Source organism: Botryllus schlosseri, chromosome 12, assembly GCF_051294905.1.
Source record: "Botryllus schlosseri isolate E-star chromosome 12, Bs_hap1, whole genome shotgun sequence".
Lineage (NCBI taxonomy): Eukaryota > Metazoa > Chordata > Ascidiacea > Stolidobranchia > Styelidae > Botryllus > Botryllus schlosseri.
This window is the reverse complement of record NC_137247.1, coordinates 8,508,603-8,532,331: the sequence shown is the minus strand read 5'-3', so window position 1 is coordinate 8,532,331 and position 23,729 is coordinate 8,508,603. Positions and strand designations below refer to the sequence as shown.

At 42.7% G+C, this 23,729-nt stretch overlaps 1 protein-coding gene across 1 annotated transcript in view; it reads right to left on the bottom strand.

Moving 5' to 3' along the window:
• Positions 1-8,309: 8,309 nt before the first annotated feature.
• The window catches only part of LOC145451932 (uncharacterized), a 78,026-nt gene continuing 62,606 nt past the window's right edge, over positions 8,310-23,729 (bottom strand). The window contains exons 11-20 of the mRNA XM_080330150.1: positions 15,791-15,937; positions 14,583-14,778; positions 13,360-13,643; positions 12,323-12,592; positions 12,176-12,260; positions 11,083-11,306; positions 10,367-10,545; positions 10,164-10,305; positions 9,086-9,238; positions 8,310-9,021 (exon numbers count right to left, since the gene is read on the bottom strand). Of these exons, the coding sequence (XP_080186276.1) occupies positions 8,839-9,021; positions 9,086-9,238; positions 10,164-10,305; positions 10,367-10,545; positions 11,083-11,306; positions 12,176-12,260; positions 12,323-12,592; positions 13,360-13,643; positions 14,583-14,778; positions 15,791-15,937 (1,863 nt within the window). The 3' untranslated portion in view covers positions 8,310-8,838. The remainder of the gene's footprint in view (positions 9,022-9,085; positions 9,239-10,163; positions 10,306-10,366; positions 10,546-11,082; positions 11,307-12,175; positions 12,261-12,322; positions 12,593-13,359; positions 13,644-14,582; positions 14,779-15,790; positions 15,938-23,729) is intronic.

The following is a 23,729-nucleotide window of genomic DNA, read 5'->3' as shown; positions in this document are numbered from 1 at the left end:
TCGTTGTACACGGCCCATTATCGGCACATTGTGAATCATAAACAGTCAAATGAAACAAATAGGTTGCCATGGTGTTATGCTCAATTTACCGCAACATCCTAACTGAAGCAAGACTGCGTGGGCATTGTTTCCTATATGAAGAAGCGCATGATGAAAAATTGTGATGCAGACAACATTCCGAATGAAGCAACACCAGCATTGTACGCACCAGCCGACAACTGCTGCTGTTGAACGTTCTGTCTCCATTCTTAGTAAGGACAGACACTTTCTATCCGAGAATGTAAGAAAACATCTTTCGTTGTTGTACTACAACAACAAATTATAATTATTTTTACGGTATTGCGTGATGTAACTACTGGAATTCTTCATAAGTCCGGATTTCGTTATAATATAGTTTTTTTTTTCGTGTAAAATTTGTCAAAAAGTCAAAAAGGTTTTTTCAGGCCAACCTACTTCGTAAGGACAGACACATCCCACCAGAAATGAAGATAAGTAGTCCAATTCTAACATTATGCGCGAAAACGCTAAATTTACATACATGAGGGCAAAATTTTGTCAAAATTTAGTTTTTTAAGTTAATAAAATGTCAAAGCTTACATATTTAGGTCAAAATCTTACGTTTTAGGTCAAAAAAAATCGCCCTAGCCATAACCTAGTCGTAGGAAACGCGAACCTATCCCAATTAACCGGAGAATTGTCAGAATTACCGGTAGTTTTTACGTGAAATTTCCACATTTGTTCCGTTCCCGAGCATTTTTACCGAATACAGCGGTTGTCCGGGTTTCTCAGTGTCCGAACGAAGAGGATTCGACTGTGGATGCATGTATGCCACAAAAATCAGCATAAAAACATAACGAATCTTGTAATTCCATAAATTATAGTGATTTTTTTGCCAGGGCATTCTGCGTATGGATCATAAATTGGCTATACTTCCACCGCTGTGAGGTTGACTTATATGCCTGTATTTCCAATTCTCCATTTACCGCGATTCTGTAATCTAACCTCTCAATCTAATAAATAGATATGACAATTTGAATTAACATTGAAGTTTTAAAAGTATAGCCTCCATTTCCCGTAAAGGTCAGATTGCTCTCCTGTTATTTGTGTATATACGAGTTTTGCTGCGAATATAGATAAAAAAAGAAGGTACTGCAAAAGCATCCCAGAATTTAGATTCGACGCCAGGAAACGTTCGAGGAAATTTGAATCTATATTGCTAATTTCTTTAGATTTGCATTGTCTGTTGAAAGACAAAGACCTCGAACGTTATTGCGTAATCGTGGACACGGATCATTTCGAATCGAATATTTCAAAGGAAAGTTCCTTGCATACATTTATGAATCTGTCTGAATACGATGTTCCGATTAATCTGACTGCGATGCAGGAGTCAACTATCTGGATAGGGTTCACTTTTCTTGCTATTTCCGGGTGTATAGCTAATGCGTTTATGATCATGATATTATTGCGTATGAAGTCGACCTTCTTTACTGTAATCATGATCGGACTTTGCTTTTCCGATCTGATTTCCGCCGTCAACAGTCCGTTATTCATCTACGCACAATTGTACTCGCACGATTATAAAATACCGTGGATTTTTTGCTACATCTATTTAGCAACGGACGCTGCGACATCCTCAGTCACCGCTCATCACGTTTTTTTGTTGAGTCTCATTCGATACCGGAGCATTACAAGAATTGACGGGACTGCTAATGAAATCAGTGCGAAGAGATGTCAGATTTACGTTGTGTCATCCTATGTTATTTCGTTCTTAGTCATGTATGGATTAATCGCCCCTATGGCAACTGAATATCGAAAAATTGGTGACAGCTGCTACTGCGGCATTGTAAAAAACGGCGGCAGTCTACTTGTAATTGTGTCAATTGGATTTCAAGTAATTGGTATGCTTATTCCTTCGATACTAATCCTAATATTTTGCTGTGTGCTCATTGTATTCCTAATGCATCGTCGATCGCACGCTATATCTTCTTCACCTTCCTCGCGGAAGAAGGAGAAACAAGCACTGATTCAATTGGTGGCGATCGTCATCACATACATGATCGGTTACTTGAGTGATTTCGGGGTGAAATTCTACCTGATTTCGAAAGAATTCATGGTTCCTCGAGACGTGTTACTGGCACTTACCCTGACCGCTCATGGCATCCTACGGGTTTGCGAATGTCTCAATCCCTTTCTGTACTATCTTGCATCGAGCGATTTGAAAGACGAATGCGGGCGTGTGTTTGCAAACATACGCGACGGCTTTACCACTTGCTTTCTGCCCACCAATGAATCAAACGGTAAATCTACTGTCACTCATGAACTTGAGGTGAGGGAAGCCGATCAGATCAGCACTCCCGGTCCACGTAAACAAATTGACACGGTACTTGATAAACATGTCGTTGCAGCGAAAGTGGAATCACCCGCGGTAGATTTAGCTTCAAACGTAGGTACGGATGTAGGCCCGTGTAATAGCCTTGATTCGGAGGCATAACGACAGTATTGAGGCGAACAGGAAGTATTTATGCCGGTTCGACTGACATTGTTTGCTGCGGGGCCTACGATAACTTATCGTTGGCCCCGTTTGCTGCATATATTTGTGCCCGTATTTGTTGCAATATAACTGTTGAATCTGCAAGTCTCTCGATTCATTTGACCTTGGGAGATGTAAGCCTTCCTCTTCTGACAGTTGAACGGCTATATTTGACTGCTTCTCCCCATGTAATATTTTTCTTCCAATGCATTCACCAAAAGGCGTATCCGTCTCTGTCGTCATTCAACACATGACGGCGAAACATTGTGTTCGATTTCGACAGACAGACATACAGGCAGACAGACCATAAAGCATCAACACACACAGCACTATAGGGTTGTAATGACTCGAGTCACGATTTTTAATGACTCCGGTAATTTTTTCAAATGCGTAAAATGACGCGACTCGACTTGAGCCAATTTGTGTATTAACTCGACTCGTACCCGAGTCATTGTGCATGGCTCGAACCAAGTCACACGACTCGAGACTACAACAGTCAAGACGGACATTTCATAGTAACTTCGAAGAAAAGTAAAGTCACCACTGTAGTGGTATTTCGTCTATCAGTCCAGAATCTGTTAAAACTGAGGAAAATTACGAGATTATGAATGTGAGCCATTCTATATCACTCGAGCATAGTTGGAAAGAGTGGGTTGAACCGGATTGAACTCAAAACTGAACAGTGAATACAATGACTTGGACTCGAATCACAACACTATGACTCGGAGTCGACCCTCTATAGTCACTGACTTGGACTCGGACTTGACTCGGTGGTGAATTGAATATGACTCGACTTGACTCCAGTCAAAACTGAAAAAGTGAGATTGACCTGTGACTCGGAACCTTGTGACTTGCTTACAAGCCTACAACCCAGCACAGCATCAACTAACACCTATGCAGGGCAACACGCATTTATCAGCTAATCCTAATTCAGAGACATCTTCTGATCGGTGCAAGATCCGTTGTTAGTCACATCTCGCATGGATAGTATGACGCTACTCTGGCATTTAAAATCGCGATATAATTGGTGTCCGGACAATACCGAGAAAACCATTACCGAGAATACCATTACCGAGAATGGACACCACCGAGAATGGACATTACCGAGAATGGACACCACAGAGAATGGACATTACCGAGAATGGACACCACCGAGAATGGACATTACCGAGAATGCAATATATGCAATGCAGGCATGTTATGCATATGCACAGGTCGTGGGAGTGCATCACGGCGTTGCCACATTGGGTATCGATGCTCAGGTATACATTTCTCGGCAACGTCAGTCCCAGTAAGCTATATTCTTGACATTGGCCATTCTCGGTAATGTCCATTCTCGGTGGTGTCCATTCTCGGTAATGACCATTCTCGGTAATGTCCGTTCTCGGTAATGTCCATTCTCGGTAATGGCATTCTCGGTAACGTCCATTCTCGGTAATGGTTTTCTCGGTATTGGTATAGAACCGATATAATTAGGATTGGCGTTGTTGCAACATGTAAGTTCCAGCACAACTTCAATAAATTCCTAGTTCACAGACTTCATTTCTCCCACACGACTTCGTGACACCTAGTTTGAGAACCACTGAGTTAGCGTTGGAGCTAGTTGGATTACTTCAATCTATTGAAAGAGCTCGCAACTCAGTGGCGAGGGAAGCTGTGAAGCGGACGGCTACGATTTCTCCATAAGTCAAAAGCTATCTTTATGCTCTGTAATTGGGATGAGAATGAATTTGTTTGTTTGTTTGTTTTTGGGGTATTCATGGTGTTTGTCGACTACTATGGCCATTTACACCAGGGCGATATTCTTCTTATTTTCCGTAACTGCTGACTTATAGCACGTCCCACCTCTAGGCTTTTGTAAGAACCGCTGACACGGATGAGGTGGCGAGGAGGAGCCTAGGTAAGCCTCGAACACTTAGGTATCGGAATTCGGAAGTCGACCTCAGTCGGACTCGAAACCGCACCCATTGGTGTTGCAGCCGCGGATTATACCACTGCGCTATCTCGCCATCCATAAGAATGAATTGGATTCCTTTGAAGGGCAAGGTGTGAATAAAAAATTAAAATAAAAACTATTACGAATGACGGTCGGTTACGCACCGATCCTTTAAGAGTCAAATCGTCAAATATTATTATTAATTGTGAGTTATAAGTGGCGTCTGTCGTCGTTTCCGGCCAATAATGTTATCTCTAGGATTTCATGCTTCCATTGCTAATTGCTATAGGGCAGTGATTGAATACAAATATATACTATATATAAAACCAAGATGGTTGCTGATTCAGTTGGCGACTTGGTTCTTATTAGCCTACATTAGCACTCTTCACACTCAAGTTTAAGTAAGATACTACCGTGGCCTACGATATTCGTAAGCCCCGATTAACTACCATCAGGGCCGTAACAGCACTTCGCCAGGCCCCCCCAAAACTTTGGTCGTGGGCCCCCCATAGGGTGATAGACCGAACTTCTGGGGGGCTTCGCCCCCCAGACCCCCCTCTGGCGATACCCTGTTTACCGCTATTTAGGATATGCGTTGGGAGTTTCATTAGTGAATCAGCTTTTGTCCCCTAAGCGCGCGAAGCGCGGGAAATTTATTGAATTCATGACTGAATCGGTCAGTATGATCGGGAATTGCATATATATTGTTATCAATTTTTATCTTCTCTCTGCTCACGTAATCAGATTTGCCGGTAGAGCTGAGTGAGGTGTGTTGGAAAAGGTAGGATCACTCAATAATAATTAAACATCTTCGGGCGTATACCCGTTGGTAGGTACGAAACAGCACCTCGTCAGGCCCCCCAAAACGTGGGTCTTGGGCTCCCATAGGGTGATGAAACGACCCCTCAATCACGTTGTTCGCGTTTGTCACGAAATAATCTGTACTGTATTGTGAGCCAGCGCGTAGCGCGAAAATTTCCGATAATTTATGATAAAATCGGTCAATCAGATCGGCGATTGCATATATATTATGCTATCAATTTATTGTCCCCTCTACTCACGTAATTAGATTTACCGGTAGAGCTGAGTGAAGTGTCTTGAAAACGGGAGGGCCCGTAAATAATAATTAAACATCTTCGGGCGGGCGGACCCGTTGATATAACTTCGTTACATGATGTTATTTCGTGACTTCCAGTCTGCTATATCAAAAAATGTAGAATCGCCCAAACGTAGGCTTCTAACATGCGATTTCAAATTGATATTTCTTCACTGGCATAAAATTTTTCCCAGCGGGATGGTATTTGTCTTGTGAGGTTCAGATTGCAAAGACAGGAACATTCGGCGCCACAGGCGCCTATGGACAATCAAACCTATATGTATTTTGTATATATAACGAAGTGTTTGGTCAGCATAAGGGCATAGACCCTTTCGGCCAAGGCTTTTTCGCTGTCGATCGTTCTGGCACACTTCTTGGAGTCGCATGTTATATGGCCTAAAACTTGATTGTATGTCTTGGTGGGTCGTGGCGCGGTAATGGCCCAATGCCCAATAATAAAGATACATGGCTACTTGAATTCGCGCGCAGCGCGAAAAATTTTTGAAAAAGTTGCATAAATTTTCAAAAAATACTCTATGATTTATGCTAATTCACGAAATAATTTTGGGCCCCCTTCGAGCTCGGGCCCCCCCCAATTGGGGGGTTTGGGGTGCGGCAGTTACGGTGCTGACTACCATACTTGAAGTTACGTGTGGATGGAAAATACATAACAGCTACATGAGTAAGGGAATGCATTTGCTCTGCACTATACACATTGACAGTCGTAACTACACGATTCATACTAATACGCTAGGTATTCATAAATATTGTTGATTATTTTCATACCACGCCGGCGGTTAGCGAATTCGATAAAGCATCGTTTCACAGCGCTGCGATTGTCGGATTGTTAGCCAACAAAGAGGGAGGAAGATTCATCTGTGCCTCTCGTGGCTATAGTTTCTTTGCGTGTCACAGTAGCCTACGCAACAAAGCCGAATGTCACATTCCCTGACGATTTTGAGGGTGTGTTAGTACTCTGACGCTATCGAAGATTATATTTTCGGAATCAGTGCGACAGTAACATTAGTTTAATACCAGTTATTACGAATTCTGATCTGTTTATGATTAAATGAGATGTCACATGTGACGCTTGGCCTGTCTGTGACTGGCCTGTCTGGTTTTCACCCATCCCTTGGTTTTGGGTGTAAAATGATCAAACTTTTAGTCTTTCGTGGGAATCGGTAGAAAATACCAATATTTATTGATATTATAATATCATTGAAGGTTTTCACGATTTTCTTTTACTGATCCCGATGACAGGCACTGACACTTGCCTCCCCAGACCGCACGCCACTGTTACGAATGTAACCTGCAATCTAAACGCAACGTTAAATTTACACTACTTATAGAGTACCGAGTCGACTTGAACCTTTTATATCATCGTGAAGTTATCCACAGACAACCTACTTTTATTCGAAAAATTGCAACGACCTGTCCAGACAACTCATGGGCTTCAATCTTACAACCAGGGCCGTAACAGCACTTCGTCTGGCCCCCCAAAACGTTGGTCTTGGACCACCCATAGGGTGATAAATCGTACTACTGGGGGGATTCGCCCCCAGACCCCCTCACGGTCCGCTACTTATCGTCTACATTGGGTGTCCGTTTAGTCAGTCAGCTTTTCTCGCCTAAATGCGAAGCGCGAGAAAATTCTTTAGTTCATGAATGAATCGGTCAATATGATCGCGAATTGCATAATTATTGCTATCGATTTTTATCCCCTCTCTTCTCACGTAATCTGATTTACCGGTAGAGCTGAGTGAGGAGTATTTGAAATGGTAGGACCCCTCAATAATAAACAAACATCTTCGGGTGTATGTTTACCCGTTGGCAGGAACGAAACAGCGCTTCGTCAGGCCCTACAAAAAGACTCGAGTCTTGGGCTCCCATAGGGTTATAAACCGACCCCTATCACGTTGTTCGCTTTTGCCACGAAATTATAGTTGTGCTGTTTAGTGAACCAGCGCGAGGCGCGGAAATATTCGATAATTCATGATAAAATCGGTCAATAAGATCGGGAATTGCATATATATTGCTATCTATTTCTTGGCCTCTCTGCCCACGTAATCAGATTTGCCGGTAGAGCTGAGTGAGGTGTCGTGGAAACTGTAGGCGCGTAAATAATAATGAAACATCTTCGGGCGGGCGGACCCGTTGGTATGACTTCGTTACATGATGTTATTTCGTGACCTCCTGTCTGCTATATCAAAAATATAGATTCGCCCAAACGTACTAAACTAAAAGATCACACGATTTCGAATTGGTATTTCTTCACTGGCATATAATTTTTACGTGCGAGATAGTATTTGTCTTGAGGTTCAGATTGCCAAGACAGGAACATTCGGCGCCTATGGACGATTAAGCCTATATGTATCTTGTAGTATATATAACGAAGTTTTCGGTCAGCATAAGGGCAGTCCTTTTCGGCCAAATTTTTCTCGCTGTCGATCGCTCTGGCACACTTCTTGAAGTCGCATGTTACATGGCCAAAAATATGTCTTGATGCGTCGTGGCGCGGTAATGGCCAACGCCGATATGCCCATAAGTCTTGCGTATTTTTTCTTGGGGGAAGAGTACCCAGTAATCAGGATATTTGGCCGTTTGAAATGGGATGCGACCATAGCAGTCACACCCCACACGAAAGTGTATCTCGTCAACGTAGTGAAGACAACAGGAACATATCCTCTATTGCTATAACGTGCAATCTCAGACTGAGATCGCGGCTCAAAACGCATTACCGTACACAGTTTCTCTTGGAAAGATTTAATGACGCAAACGTGAAGCGTGGATCAAGATTGCAATACATAGGAATGCGCATAACTTAGTATCGAAAAAGTCGCTGTTGACGAAACGGTAAATAACGCAAGTCTGAGTAAATTCAGCATAGGAACATAACGCGGTAGTACACGGTCAAAAAACACGACACAAAAAAAAAACACAAATTCGGAACAACACACCGTGAATCCACAGCAGGGCGGCTAACAACCTTCAGGGGACAAATCAACTTTTTTCAACCTAACACGGTCAGCCGCCCGGCGATTACACAGTGACCAACGTTCGCCTGATAATGATGATGATCCACAAAACGTAGACGCAAAAATATAGTGTTCACATTGCACTGAATAAGTTATGATTCGTTACTAGACTTTCATGGATGAATCCCACGAGCCGATCGTTCTCATCATGGAGGAGTCGTCATCTACCAGATGGTCTTATTATGACGCCACCATTCGCTGGTCAAAGGTCACGAATTGACCCAATCTCGGTGATCACAAATCAGCGTTTCGCTTCGATTTTCCCGGACAAAGTGTTCAGCAATTTCTGATCCGTTATAACATCAAAGTTCCTCGAATACTGCCGCGTCTCGTCGTAGGACTTGGAAGATATCGCGGTGTGTGTCATCTGAAACGGCTTGCAGCAAGCGTGCACCACACCTCGTATGCTGTTGCTCATCATGTGCTGCGGGTAAAAAACGCGGACGTAAATACGCGACCTTTCTAAGCGTGAACCAATGTATATTTACCATTTTTTCGAAATTGATCAGCCCGTTGCGTGTGTTGTCGTTGCCTTCGTGTTGAAAGGTCATGTCTTTCATCAAGAGTGGCAGGTACGGTATCATAGGTGGTCGCAAGGTGGCGACGTGAAGACGGTACGCGCGGTGGTTACGTGAAGGGTCCTGTAAACGCGTGGATTTCAGTCAAAAAGTTATCGGAATAAGATAAGGCAGGACAGAAGCGCGATTTTAATAAGAATAGAATTGCCGTGTGCAACCATAGAGATCTAAATCCCATAAACAGAATCACGAGCAGATGCGGTAAAATTATGGTCAACGTTGACACTGAATAGTGAATACATATCAAAACCACTGCTCAAGTGAGAGTCGCGATGAAAGGTATTGTAGGAATCAGTTCGAAAAGCATATACGGTCAAGGAGTCGCAAACTTATATTTCCGAAATTGCAATGTGCATCATCGACGACAAAAACCCTGCAAATAGGCGCAATTTTCGGAAGACATTCAGTTACAATGATAAGTGAGTTATTTCGCTTAGTTGACATGATTGAATAGTATATTCATATTGATATGAGTCCGAATACTTTCGGCTGACACTCGTCAGGGTTGATCGTCGACGTAGAGAATCGGAAAAAAACATTGTATATCAACAATCGTATCATAAAATATGACGTCACCGGCACGTAATTTCGAAGAGAAGAGCGTTCAATGTTGACGATTACCCCTGACGAGTGTCAGCCGGAAACATTCGGGTTCATTTCAATACGCATATACTGTTCCATTATATATTGAAGTTATGTTCATTCTAGAATCTCTTGGTTGGAACATGGCAATTACCCTCATCAAAGCGACACAGTCGCCTAAACCGCTTCATACTTGACAAAATGTGAAAAGTAAGTAGTTCAGACGCAAAAACCGTTACGTGGAAATAGTCGCGATTCTCAAGGTAAAACAAGGTCTAGAACACTCCCTTCTACTTGTGCAGCTGAAAAAAAAACTTATATTTGAGTACTTTGAATCGGTACAAGTACTTCATTACGGACCATCTCCAATCACGACCGCAGCCACTATAGGAAACAAGTCACTTACCAGGACCGCTTCAAACTCGCTCATCAGCTTCTTGTACTTCGTGGGCAGCTTGTCCCACGTAGAGTGCAGCCGGCTCAACGCCTGATTACCGAGACCAATCATAACCGCCATGAAGCCGTTCATGTTCTGCAGTTCCTTCAAGCTAAAACCGCAAGAAAATGAGTTAACCGCCTGCCTGAGTAATCGCGTAGCGAGCCTCTTACTGTTGGGCTATTTTGATGAATTTCCTGAGCAGGTGTACTCGCTTGTTGATGTTGTTGCAGGCGCAGATCTCCGTGGGCGCCCAGTAAGCGAGCTGGTTGAATCTTCGCGCGAACACGTCGATGTTCGAGGTGACGCTGTGGAACTTGTGCGAGCCGAACACCTTGTGCACGAATTCCATCTGAAACACGAAACGGAATGGAATAAGAAATAGAGACATAAGGCTAAATTCAATGCATCAAGACAGCACAAGTGGTCGAAGTTGTGATATAGTTGCTACTCATTAACATTAACATTAACGTAAATACATACTCAAGTACAAGTTACAGTAGCATAATTCCCAGTAAGTAAAGAAGTAAGTATTCCTGTCTGGGCCTAATCTTGCCTAAAATCCGAAGATCATTACCAATTGACTCAATAGCGCAGTATTACTTGAGTAATCCGAAAATGTATGAAGTACTTTATGCTTACTACCTCACCAAGTAGACGGATTACTGATAGAACAGCTCAGAAAATAGAGGGTCAAGCGTGATCATGAATGTATTGAAGTTAGTATAGGTGGTGAAATCAGTTTAGTTTTGGATAAGAAACTGAAAACCGTGAGGTAGAAGCAGCAGTGTAAAATCATATACAAAAAACCTTCTCGAATACTCCAAAAAGTAGACGTATTCCGTTATTGACGACCCTCTGGTCGCGTTTCAAAAAAAATCATCCTTACCACATGTATGCTGTTGACCAGCTCCCAGTCGAACTGCGTCACGTGCTCGGCGATCTCCTGCGACCCGACCAGCTCCAGCACGGCGCCGTTGTTGCTCGGCACGGCGCGTTGCTCGTCGAGGGGCGATATGTTGTCTTTCTCCTCTTTGGTGCACGCGAACAGGCGGCTGTTCACGCCCAGCGCGGTCGCGGCCGAGGTCATGTCGTCCGGGAAGCCGTACATGTCTGAACGGACAGACAGACAGAGTGAGAACGATGCTTGATATAGGTTTGGTGCACTAGTATCAGGCAGACATGGATTATCGCAGATTTCTACTGAAATAATATAATCAGTGCAGAGATATACGCAGGTGTGGTCGAAGCAGTCATCGCTGGTAATCAAGTACAAGTAGCGATTTAAAGTAAAGAAAAACCCTAGTATTCCAGCCCATATTAAAAAATAAAATTATGTACATTTTTTCATTCAAATTTTACCCTCGACCCCATGAAATTGTGGAATTGTCTACAAAAACGATGCAAAAGAAGTTTGACGCAATTCCGACCCGTAGAAGCGAAGTTTTCAGTTTTTATCAATAATTTTGGGACTACCCCCCACTCAACGCTGTTTTTGCAAATCCAAACTTTCAACAGCAATACCTTCGCTTCTACCGGTTGGCATTGCGTGAAAATTGTTATGCATCGTTCTTTTTAGGCAACTTAACAATTTCATGGGGTTGACAGTAAAATTTGAAGAAATAATTTAATTTTTTTAAATAAATTTAAAAATTTCAACTGGCTCTGCCGCGGTTTGTGCTGGTTAGAATTAAGACAAATTTGGTGTGCAGTGTTTTTAGGCAACCTAACAATTTAATGAGTGAATCCCCAGATTCCGGGAAAAAAGTTATTTTTGAGCAACCCCTAAGTCACAGCTTACTTGAGTGGTCGTGATTTCAGATTGCTTATGCTCAACAGATTTCAGTTGTTTAAACAAAGCTGAACGTAGAATACATAATATTTACTTCCGCTTACACCGGAGTAGGAATTGACGACGTTACACCTATTTCTGCTTGGGTACTAACGATGGCCACCGACACAAGTCACATACTATCTCTCACCTCCGTCAGATTGAACTTGTATCAACCGCAATTCCTGCGGATCGCGACCTTGCTTCTCCGCGACAGCGCTGATAATCTCAGACACCTGCACCGAAGAAAATCACATCAAACTCCCATAAACTACACAAACAAACACGGCTTTCTTACCGTCGACAGCACGGGCAGCTTCACAGTGGTGTACGTGTTGGCGACGTTGTAAACCTTCAACATAACGTCGTCGGTCGCCCGGATGCCCTGGTGCGGCGTGCGGGTCGCGTCGCTGCTCGGGTATCTGTGTATTGTGGTCGAGTCTACAGTCAGCCAGCCGCGGTGGTTCGGGCTTTCCGGCGATCCGGATTCGTGCACGAATATCCGGGCGAGGTCTTCCTTCAGGGTGGGGTAGATCTTCTCGTCGTCCTGCACGGCTTGTTTCAGTTCCTGTTGATAAATGAAGAGGTTTGTTAGCTACCCGGGTACTCAGTGTCGAGGTTTGAATATTGTAGAGTCATGTTATAAGCACCAATATCCAGTAAACTCCTAATATCTCGTTGTAGTTTGTAAGTGAGAAATGTAGGTAATCAAGACAGAATAAATGAAATTTATAAAGGAGTGCATATCAGATAACAATTCAAGAAGACTTATTTTCAGGGCACTATTAAAACTCTACGATAATCAAGAGCACACAATGTATATTTTCAGTCTACAACTTGCCGATTCATAAACAATACGAATTTCAGTTAATCGGAAGCGGCTATACTTCCGACATCAAGATGAATCTTTGATACTTCCGTAAAATCACTAATGGCGCTACAAAGAATCTTAGTTACGGTGATACTTTGCTATTGACCACCTGAATGTATAACAAGAGCCAGGTACGCAGAATCCGCCAAATTATTCTACTGGTGAAGCTACTTAGTACGGTTATCAGATATCGCAATCAAACACAAACAGCTCAAAGTCGCTATGTACTAATTTCGAACTTTGGATCAATTATATGATGGATCAATAGTGATCCAAACAGTATCGCTGCCAATTTCTAGGGTACGCCGATCTCAAACAACAATAGACTAATCACCGCGGCAGTCCCTATAAAAATCATCTTAATGGTCACCGCCATTATTATCCAGACACAATAGCCACGGTTCTCGCGTCAAAGGCGCCACGCGCTTCCACGGAATGCGCAAAGGCAACAATCGCGAACTCACCTTCAAGAAAGGCCCGATCGCCGGCTGGTCGTAAAATATATGCGTCGCGATGTGGCTCCACCTCACCACGAAATACACCACTTTGCGCTTGATGGATTTGGTCGCGTCGATCTGCTCCGACTTCTCGGAGTGGTAGAGGTTCATCAGGTACTTGCACATGTCTTGCGTGGACAGGAAGACTTGGTACATGAGGATCAGGTCTTCCATGGCCTCGTCCGTCTGTTTCGCCGTGCTCCACGGCTTTAACGACTTCACCACGTGCTCGACTATTTTTGACGGGGTACCTGAATGAAAGCAAGTTGATAAGTAGGGCAAGTTTTTGCACATTTTGCAACATTTTTTCCAACTTTCGGCAGCTTCCTATGTACTCAGAAGTTATGTAGCATGGTGTTTTATGCTGTTAGGAGGAATCTTATATTGCAACTTTTCTTCATATTTTCTTACAACTTTACCAACTCTTTTCGATTTTTTCATGTCACTTTTTAAAGTTTTTCCGATTTTTTATGCAATCAACTTTTTACTGGAAATATTTGGCACTATATCTAAACAGATCACTTGATTATTTCACTGCCGTTAGAATTCGAGGTCCTTTCTGATTCGACCTACATTCTGACTAGATAGACCGCCGAAAACTGTAATTTCACTGGGTCAAAATTTTCAGACTATAGATTTTGTTGAGATCGCCAACATCGAGTCTTGATACAATGCCTTGGATACGGAACGATTCGAGTATCGCATACCCTAATAATTTCAAGGAACTTGTTCATAAATGCAACTTCGTAGTGCAACTTTTGTGAAGATTAATGCAACTTTTTACAGCAATTCTTGTGAAAAAATAAGTGCAGCCTTCTGCAGATTTGATCGCAACAAAAACTTGCCCTAGTAGTAAGATATTATTATTTCGGAGGGGGCACGTATTGTTCTACAAAAATAATCGGGATGAAATCGCTACGATACACAATAAATGTCAGCAAACCCCTTTACACCCAGACGCGGCCCGAAACGAAGTACTTCTACTCTTCCTAAGTACTTAAGTACACAATCGGTCAGCTAGATCGTTCTGTTTCGTAACTCACGACCTCTTGTAGCGACATCACAAGTTACCCTCTTAAGAAGCCAAAAAATAGAGAGAATTAGGCGAGGTAACTCACAAGTCACAATCTATGATGCATTGGCAGAATACTACAATGGTCGATAATGTAGTATTGCAAGAATCTGGTTACCTGCGGAGATGGCGTATCTGTGGTTGTGCCGCGTCGGCGTGGCGGCCACCGGTATTCTCGTGTCTGTCTTGGTGTTGTTGTTCGTGAACTTGTCGTGTCGGCCGGGCGACGAAGACGAGGCTCTGGCGTGTATCTTTTGCAAAACCAGTACGTCTTTTTCGTGTTCCTTCAGCCGCACTGTGTTGGCCTCCACGTCCTGGAAAACGAGGTGGCTCGAATTGCTTTTTGAAGTCATCAATGCGAGACATCACTGTTTTTATGACGTCAGAACTGAACCGAGGTTGGTATTTAATTAAAAAATATCCTCGGTTGCAATCGCTAATCCGACAACACATAAACCACAGGCTTTGTGACGTAGGACAACTCGTAATAACCTTGGCTTGTAGTACAAGAATATAACTTGCGCGTCTTTCAAGTCTGACGGTACCCGTCTCGTGCAAATGATTCCGTTTACGAGGTAAACATTATAGTACTCGAGGGCGGCACCATAAAACCGGGGAATCATTCGCCGAGAATGCGCGATGAAATAACGCGAAGGGCATTCGGGGGTGATTCCAATCGATTGCACGACGAGCTGCAGATCGTCGCTAAGAGCCGCGTGTTGTTACATACAACCGTAGTCTTCGACATTACAATCGATATGAAAATTTCACGGTTATTGCGAACCGGGAGAAGGAGGTCGAATCAACAGCCCCGAATTCGCTCGGAAATGTGTGAATTGTGAAAATCCGAGTATATCGCAATGTTGGGGGAATCTATTCGCTTTGGTTTTACAGTGTAATATACAATACGCAGGCGCTCCTGAACCGGCCAATGACATTCACTAATTATATATCGATCTCAGTTCAGTTCTGACGTCATAAAAACGACTATGTCGCGCCAATCAAAGTCCAGTACATAGTAAACTAAGTAAAGCGAAACCGCAGACAAGCCAGCGGTCAGATTAGCGCCGTTTCTATCACATCACAGCAGCACAAGACCAGTTATGAACACACTGTAAATTTTGTCGGAATTTCAGTCACACCATGCCGATATCTCATAGCCTACACAGATACGTAGATTCCTACAAGATAATGCCCTGCCGATTCGCAAAGCTATCAACAAGGAAGTACAAACCAACGCCGCTGTCCAATTCCCACACTCCCGGCATCGCATAAAACTCAACAGGCCAGATAGCGCGACGTGTTAACACCACGGCCGATACGCACCTTCAAAATCCGCACAAAATCGTGTTTATCGACTCGTAACAGTTGGCAATTATCTTCGGCAAGCACGATTGTAGCAGCGCGCGGTGCGTCGTTAATGATCGCCAAGTTCCCGAAGTCGTCTCCCTCGTGTAGCGTGCACACCACACCCTGTACAATGGAAAAATATAGGATATCAAAACAATGCGTGGCACCGAATATGTTTTTATTTTGTATGAGAAGTCCAGATAGCGTTTGAACTTTTTTAATACATCAAAATCGGGATGTTTTATAATCCAGATTTGGATTTGATAAACATAACAATCTATTTCAATTATACGGATTTCCGTGCCCGTGGCGTCATATTTGGTAACACCACTGTTGGTATACAATGGTCTAAAGGTTGAATAAACACTTTGAGGTACAGAACTTCAATATACAATTGAATAATACATCAAGTTTTTATGAATTTTATCGACTATTAGCCGACATGACATGACCGCTGACGAATGCCAGCAGACAACAGATGATATATTTCAATATGAATACATTACTCAATTGTATATTGAAGTTTTGTATCTGTAAGTCTCTACATATTAATTCAATAATGTTCATTAGCTGCCTTATTTTCATTACGATCATTATGTATCAAAAATAGACACCCACAACACTGAAAATCTACCCCGGGCCGCTTAACACAACATACGCGCGGCGCCACATATGACAACAGAATATTTGCCACAGTAAAGCACACAATAGTAAACCGCGCGGAATAACATTTCTGCGTACTATCAATCCGAGCGCGTGTTTCCACGGGTGATTATCGGCAGAGTTCTGTGTGTTGAGGAAATTTGCACTTGATAACGCAACCTAACCTACAGAAGCGGCGGATGTCAATAAAAAGTGACACACGCCAGACCTTGGGAAACGCTAAAAGTCTTGCGCCCGCCGAGTGAGTTATTTTGCCCCGCTAAAGTTTCCGGGCGTCCGGTGTAGCTAGTGTCGACAGCGGCCTCTGTGATGACTCGGAGCGGATGGTATCGAGTCACATAACGCGGCGGTGGGTCGGCGCGCGTTCACACAGCGCAAAATCGCCGGGCCGAAAATTTCCGGGCCTAACGCGATTTTTCGGTTTCGACCCTTCCGGGGGGTGGTTATTTCAAAAGCGTGTATGCCGCATAACAATAGATAATATTTTTATACGCGCGAAACTATTAACGCGGTGCGTCGACTTTTACGAGATTAACTAGCGCGCTATCGCGATAACAACACATTTGTTGGCACCAGTGTCATAAAATTGTGTTTGTGATAACTATGCTGGTAGCAGTTGGACAATACAAAGTAGGCGTTATAAATTATACATTTAAAATCTGAAGAGCTTCTTGGGGGTACAGATCTTCAATAGATAATGGAATAATATATTATATATTATATTGAAATAACCGGGATATTATCGCCTGACACTCGTCAGGTGTAATAGTCAGCAAGTAGAAGAGAATTGGACAGAAATTGGATATCATACGATACGATTGTTGATGTATAAATTTATGTAAAGAGCTTCATGGAGTTCTATGTTCCATCCATTTCTCTATTAATTGCTGACGATTACCCTTGACGAGTGCCAGCCCATAATATTCGGGTTCAATTCAATATATATTCCATATCACACAGCGCATTTAAAAAGTCATTGTCAAACCACAACGCATACGCACTACCAGACAATTGTCAATGGAGATACATGTACCCTACATAATACGCACGCCGATATTGAACTTGCGATATGCTTCATTCCGACGAAATCACCGCGATAAACAATAGCGACTCAACCCGCCAATCAGAAGGACACGCACTCGCACATTCAGAGTAAATTGTGACTCACACCCAGGCTGGAAACAATTGTATTATCGCAAACGCGTTCAAAGGTAACAATCAATGCAAACTTCACGAAAGCCAAACTTCTAGGCGTGAGAACTATTAGGACCGTACCGTGCGCATTGTTCAGGTCAGGCATTATACCCGGCTCATTATATATCTCGACTGCAAATATAAGACAGCCCATCGACAATTATCACCTCTGCGGGGAATTACAAGCATCACGAATAACACTGCAGCGTACGGAAGAGCCTTATTAGTCGCGGTTAAAACACAAATAGACCCTGGACTTTGGTAATTTCCGCAGCCTACTACAAACCTGGTTGACTTGTCTCAGCCTTTTAGGATGATATTCCCCGCCTAAGCTGTTTCTTCTGGTTACATCCCGTTTCGGCATAGACCGAGATCGCCTGACTCTAGGATCCCGGTTACGGGGTACGATATGACCGTCGTACGTGGATATCACCATATTTCCAAAGAAAGATTTATCCCAACTGAACAGCTTCAGGCTGTTTTTACGCTGCTCTATCAGTTCAGCCTTGGACAGGGTCTCATTCGCGGTGTCGCTGCGTCTGATTTTGCCTCTTCGACCTGGCCTGGGCGAGTCTACACCTTGTTTGGATTCCCACAACATAGTGCCGATATCTCTACTCCAAACTAGTACGTTAGAATCGGAAAGGAGAGAAAATAGAAGAAGGTTACGTCGGTGATCTCTCGCATGCGTCGCGAAGGTGAAAGGCCAGACACGAATCACACGAAACGTAAACGAATTTAGCGATTTTACTGATTTTCCATCAGATTTCGAGCAATGCAGAGCTAATTATACAGTGACTTAATAGAATTTGCGAAACAAATTCGACGCGATGTTATTGGACCGGTGCGAGACGCCGGGCTGTCCCAGTGGAATAAGATGCACTCGCACCACAGCAGTAACATATGCTGCGTTCCTAGGTTATATCAATTGTCCAGTGTCCACCCATCTTGCGTTCGGCTACTTTAAATACATATAATCTAGCGCAAAGTGCACAATAATAGCATATGTGTATGCAAAAACTGATTATCTTCTTGAACATGTAACAATGATAATATCACCTGAAGATAATCTTGGAGGCACAGAACTTCGTATACAACTATATATTCTTAAATAAACCTGGATATTTTCGGCTGACACTCGACGGCAACTAGTAGACAATTCGAAAGAACTTTGCCTACCAGCAGTGACCAATGATGCCTGTTAAAGCCAGAACTATTCGGGTTTATTTCAATATGAATATATGATTCAATTAAAATAATATCTGATCACTGCCTAACCTCGCAACGGAAAACGGAAAGGTACTATGTCGATCTACACTCGGCGAACTATTAAAGCATACTGAACTAGATTAGTAGATTCTAACACGACGAGCGTGCGCGCTGCGTGACACTTGCTAAATAACAAATTTTCAATCGCAGTCACGTAAATAATAGAAACCGATGAGACTTCTTTTGCTCATTTGAAGAAGTTTGACTAACTCCATAAAAAGACGCAGTAAACAAAATAATTTCGAATATGAGCCGTTGACCGATATATTCCTGCAAATTGATACATTACTGGAAACTTGACATCCGCAGTTTGCGATTCCTGCTGCCAACCCTTAGATAACGATGTCTATGGTTAGTGGTTACTGACGAAGACAATTTTGACAGACGCGTGGTAGAGCTCTAACGCATCACAACTTGACATAAGCGGCAAATTATCCCGTACGCCTACGAAGTTTCAACACCAAGCGACAGCTAACCGATTAAGCCCGTGCAGATTTCGCTGGAGAGCTAAATTTCTAAACAATACTTATTTTATTATCTCTGTTTTATCTCGAAATGGAATGACACTTTGAACACAGAGGGCACAAGTTCTTTAAAACCTTGTAATCGCGGCGATTGATGTTTACACCGAAACGTTCTAATAAACTGACCTTATCTGACAACAGAAGCGCGGTTAGTATTGTCATTTCTGCCGCTGTATATTAAATACGAAATGTTCAATGTTGATTTACAATTGCAACCCAACAGCCACATCGAAGAGTACACTGCTTTGTAAATACGCGCGCAATATCGAAATAAACCCGAATATTTTCGGCTGATACTCGTCAACATAGTAGAGAATTGGAAAGATAAATACACTCATGGAGATGGAGGTACCAAACTTCAGTATACAATTGAATAACATATTTATATTACAAGGGATCATCGCTTGATCGCCAGTCTACGATTACGAAGCCGACGGATTAAGTTGCTTCGCACAGTTGCATTTTGCAGCAAACGCACATCTAAACCTGAAAAATCTGTATAAAAACGCGCAGAGCAGGCGCCAGCTCCAGACTGGTCAAGATGCAACACTTACCAACCAGGAATAGAAACTTCACAAAATCGCAAACGAAAGTCGACCTGGTTATTGTGATTCGTGACAATAGAAATTCGCAGCAGTTGGCATGACGGGCCGCAATAGTCGCGGTATATTCTGTTCTGTACATGATTTGTTACGACATAGCGCGTATCGTTGGAGAAAGCACCATCTGCGCTTGTAATTTCGATTTCTGCGAAGCGAAATAAATAGGTATTGTCTCAAGCGGTTGTGTTGTAAATGCGACCCGCAAAATGATGTACGGACTTAATTAAAGCGAATCCAACACAGTTTTTCGGATTTTAGACTTTCCGTCGGGTCTCGGCATAGAACAAGAAAAAATTGTAACCGGAAAAAACGTCCCATCATCAGGAAACCACTATTGTAAAATATCGAAAATTAATGTCACCAATTCACCATCAATTGCCGTAATTACGAGTATTTACGCAATATTTCACGGTTACCAACCCGGGGTCAAGAGTTCCGCGACGTTAGGCTAGATGAGATAGAAACACCGTATCATTATTAATGTGTTGTTATCATTACGGTAAAGCGATACATTAGTTTACTTTAAGCAGTTACCATCCAATCCTAATACGTAAACACCCGGGGTGAGATTACACGCCATATTAAGCTGCGTTTAAAGCGATTATAGCCGAGTAAGTAGACAGCATCCATATCAGGTGACGCCAAATTGTACTGGTTTAGTCATGAAATCTTGGCACAGACACCAATGGCACCAGGCTTACTAAGCTACGGGTTAGTCTTTTGTCACTAAACAGCAACAGTACACGGTGCCTACAATGGCATGATATAAGGAAGACACACTTTTTATACGAAGATTCATACGGAAATATAAACTTGCAGTAGAAATATATGCAAATGCATCAGTTATATTTAGCGTGCGGTTCAGTTCATCCGTCTATTTGTCTGCAAATGTTGGAATGAGTGCAAATATATAATAAACAATAAGGCAATTAAGAGATCTTGGCAATATTGCTGGCCGTGAAGAAGAAGGACATTGTTTCCAAATCGATTAATGAATAATGATATACGCTAAAATCCAACATGTCCGTGTTTCGTAATAAGTAATCTATTACATATAAACGTAAGATTGCATAAGATGTATTTTCTGTTCTTTTTCTGTTTATACGTGGCGGGGTAATGATTATATAAGTTCTCTAAAACCTTTGGGATTCTTCCGACTAAAAATTCATTTTTTAACATCTGCGAAAACCTTTATCGAAGAGGACTATTGTGCTTCGAGGCGTAGGTGGGTGATGGGTAGCGGAATACGAGAGTTAAGACACAAGTTAGGCTGAATCATGCGCACGTGCAACTGCGTTTTCCCACAGCCACGAATTCCGCCGGAATCACAAATGTACACACAACGTTGGTCACGGCGCTATGCATGTGCGATTAAAACGCGTCATTATATACTTGATCTATGCTGTAATTTAGCATTCACGACACAGACATGCGATTCGTGGCATTACGTAATCGGAATTCTTGGCATCGCTCAAGTCCGGCGATTTAAACCAGCTTCATCATCTTTGCAATTAACGCTAGTTAGATTTCGCATGAAACGCACTGCACATTATTCTCAAAGACTGAAAACCATACGCAACGATCATATTGACCAGAAAAGTTCTAGCGTGCAAATTGTGTACATGTTAATGTACAGTACATGCGCTGTAGAGAAAACGAAAACAATTTATTTTATTTTCTATTCATATTTTTTATTTACGTGGCACCTAACCAGAGACAGTCTACTTTTCGAAATATTTTAGATTACTTCTACTTCACATTTGCCAGTTTTATATCCCAAATCAAGCTTAGACTATACTTGACTTATTACTACTTCGACTTCTATTTAAGTACCAACGATGGCTGACTGTGCCTGACTAACTATCCTATCTACTGCGAAAAAATATTGTGACGTCACTTATTAATCACACATGCTTCACAATATATCTCAGTCGAGTGGTCAATGTTAATATCCTGTTTGCCTCGCAAATAGATTAAATATATCCGCAAAATCTCGAAACACGAGACCTTAAAAACTACGAAAACGGATGCCAGCCCCCCACACGCAGCAGCTAAGTTTGCGATCATCCTCTGAACTAACGGTGTGAAAACACGAAGAAATCATTTATCCCAAGCCCCGGTGCGGACAAGTCATCGTTTCCGACACGCACACTCTAACACCCCACTAAATCGGCGTATGATCATGACGCAGGTCCCAGGTGTGCGGGCCGTGGGCTCGTTACCGCGCTGCACGCGTGCGCGTTAATCATGCAGTTTCCCACAGATGCCAGCACTGCCGAGAGGCGTTCACGATTTTGACCTTTGCGATTCGCGTATCTCAGCCCCGGCGTAGGGTGACACTTAATCCTGAGATCGCGTTCGGCATGGTAACGGAGCGCAAAAGGCATACAAGTTCGAATTAGTCACTCTTACAACGGTGGTGGGATAGAATTACCACACACCAAATACATCAGTACAGCTATCTTGTTTGAAACATTCGTTAATTGAAAAGACTAATGATAAAGCAATCATTACACCCGAGAAAGCTTTGTTATCGAATCGCAATCACTAATTACAATAATCCTCATTGCGGACCCACTTAATCTGCTATACGGACCCCAGTTCGATAACCGCTTGTATGTATTACTGATAAAGTCAAAGATTAGAGAGTCCTTTAAAAGATTTATGATTGACGGCACGCAATGCGATTAAAGTCATAAAACACAACGTGCAACGATTGCAGATAGATCTCTAGCAAGCTGCAAATATGTCCCTCGGGCACTGTAGACTCGCACGGCTAGCTGTCAACAACGCAGTCTACGTTAATACATCACCAACATTTCAACCATAACAACACGCTGTCGTGAACTTGAACACTTTGCGATCGCGTAAAATTTTCTTATGACTCAACACAACAGAGTGAATAGACGCACCGTCTCAATACAGTATGCGCGCTATCGCGTCACTAGCTGACATTACGGGATGGCGAAATCTTGAATGTCAATATCGATTTGCTTGGATGGAAATCAATATCTCTTAAACCGGAGGCAGGCTAATCCAAGGCATGCGACCGAGGACTTGCTTACGGATTCGGCTAATTACAAATGACTTGAAATATTGTCTGCGGAGCTATTAAACAGCTATACCTGTCACGAATTCGACTATGAAAGTTTATATTTGGAAAAAATTGATGAGTTGTGCATCAAAATCAAAAGAAATAATCTTAAAATCGATTTTCAAACGCCAATTCCTGCCAGAAGCGCATAAACTCTAGTCTGCGATTCAAAAGATAATGTGGCGCACATAAAGCCTGTCTCCACGGTTTACCATTAACTAACGCTTACTGGAATTACGCGTTCTCGAACACCACCCGAATAGCTCCGCGCTGTCACATTTAACTGTCATTTCATGCATTACGAAGTCGCGCGCGTGCAAGCGACATAAACCGTGATAAGGGAGTGTCTCGTGATTGTAGCAATATGACGTCACTATGCTAGGATTAGCGTGGTCATCAGAAACTGTTTTAGCGTTACGATGGCGAAAGAGTTCGCACGCATGCTGAATGTATGTCCCTTGTATGTACCAATTGTACCTTTGGTCATGTTGCTCTCACGAGACGCATGACAATATGGGCCAGGGTTGATGAAAAATGCTACTCTGCGTGAAATACTTTCTACGTGTACA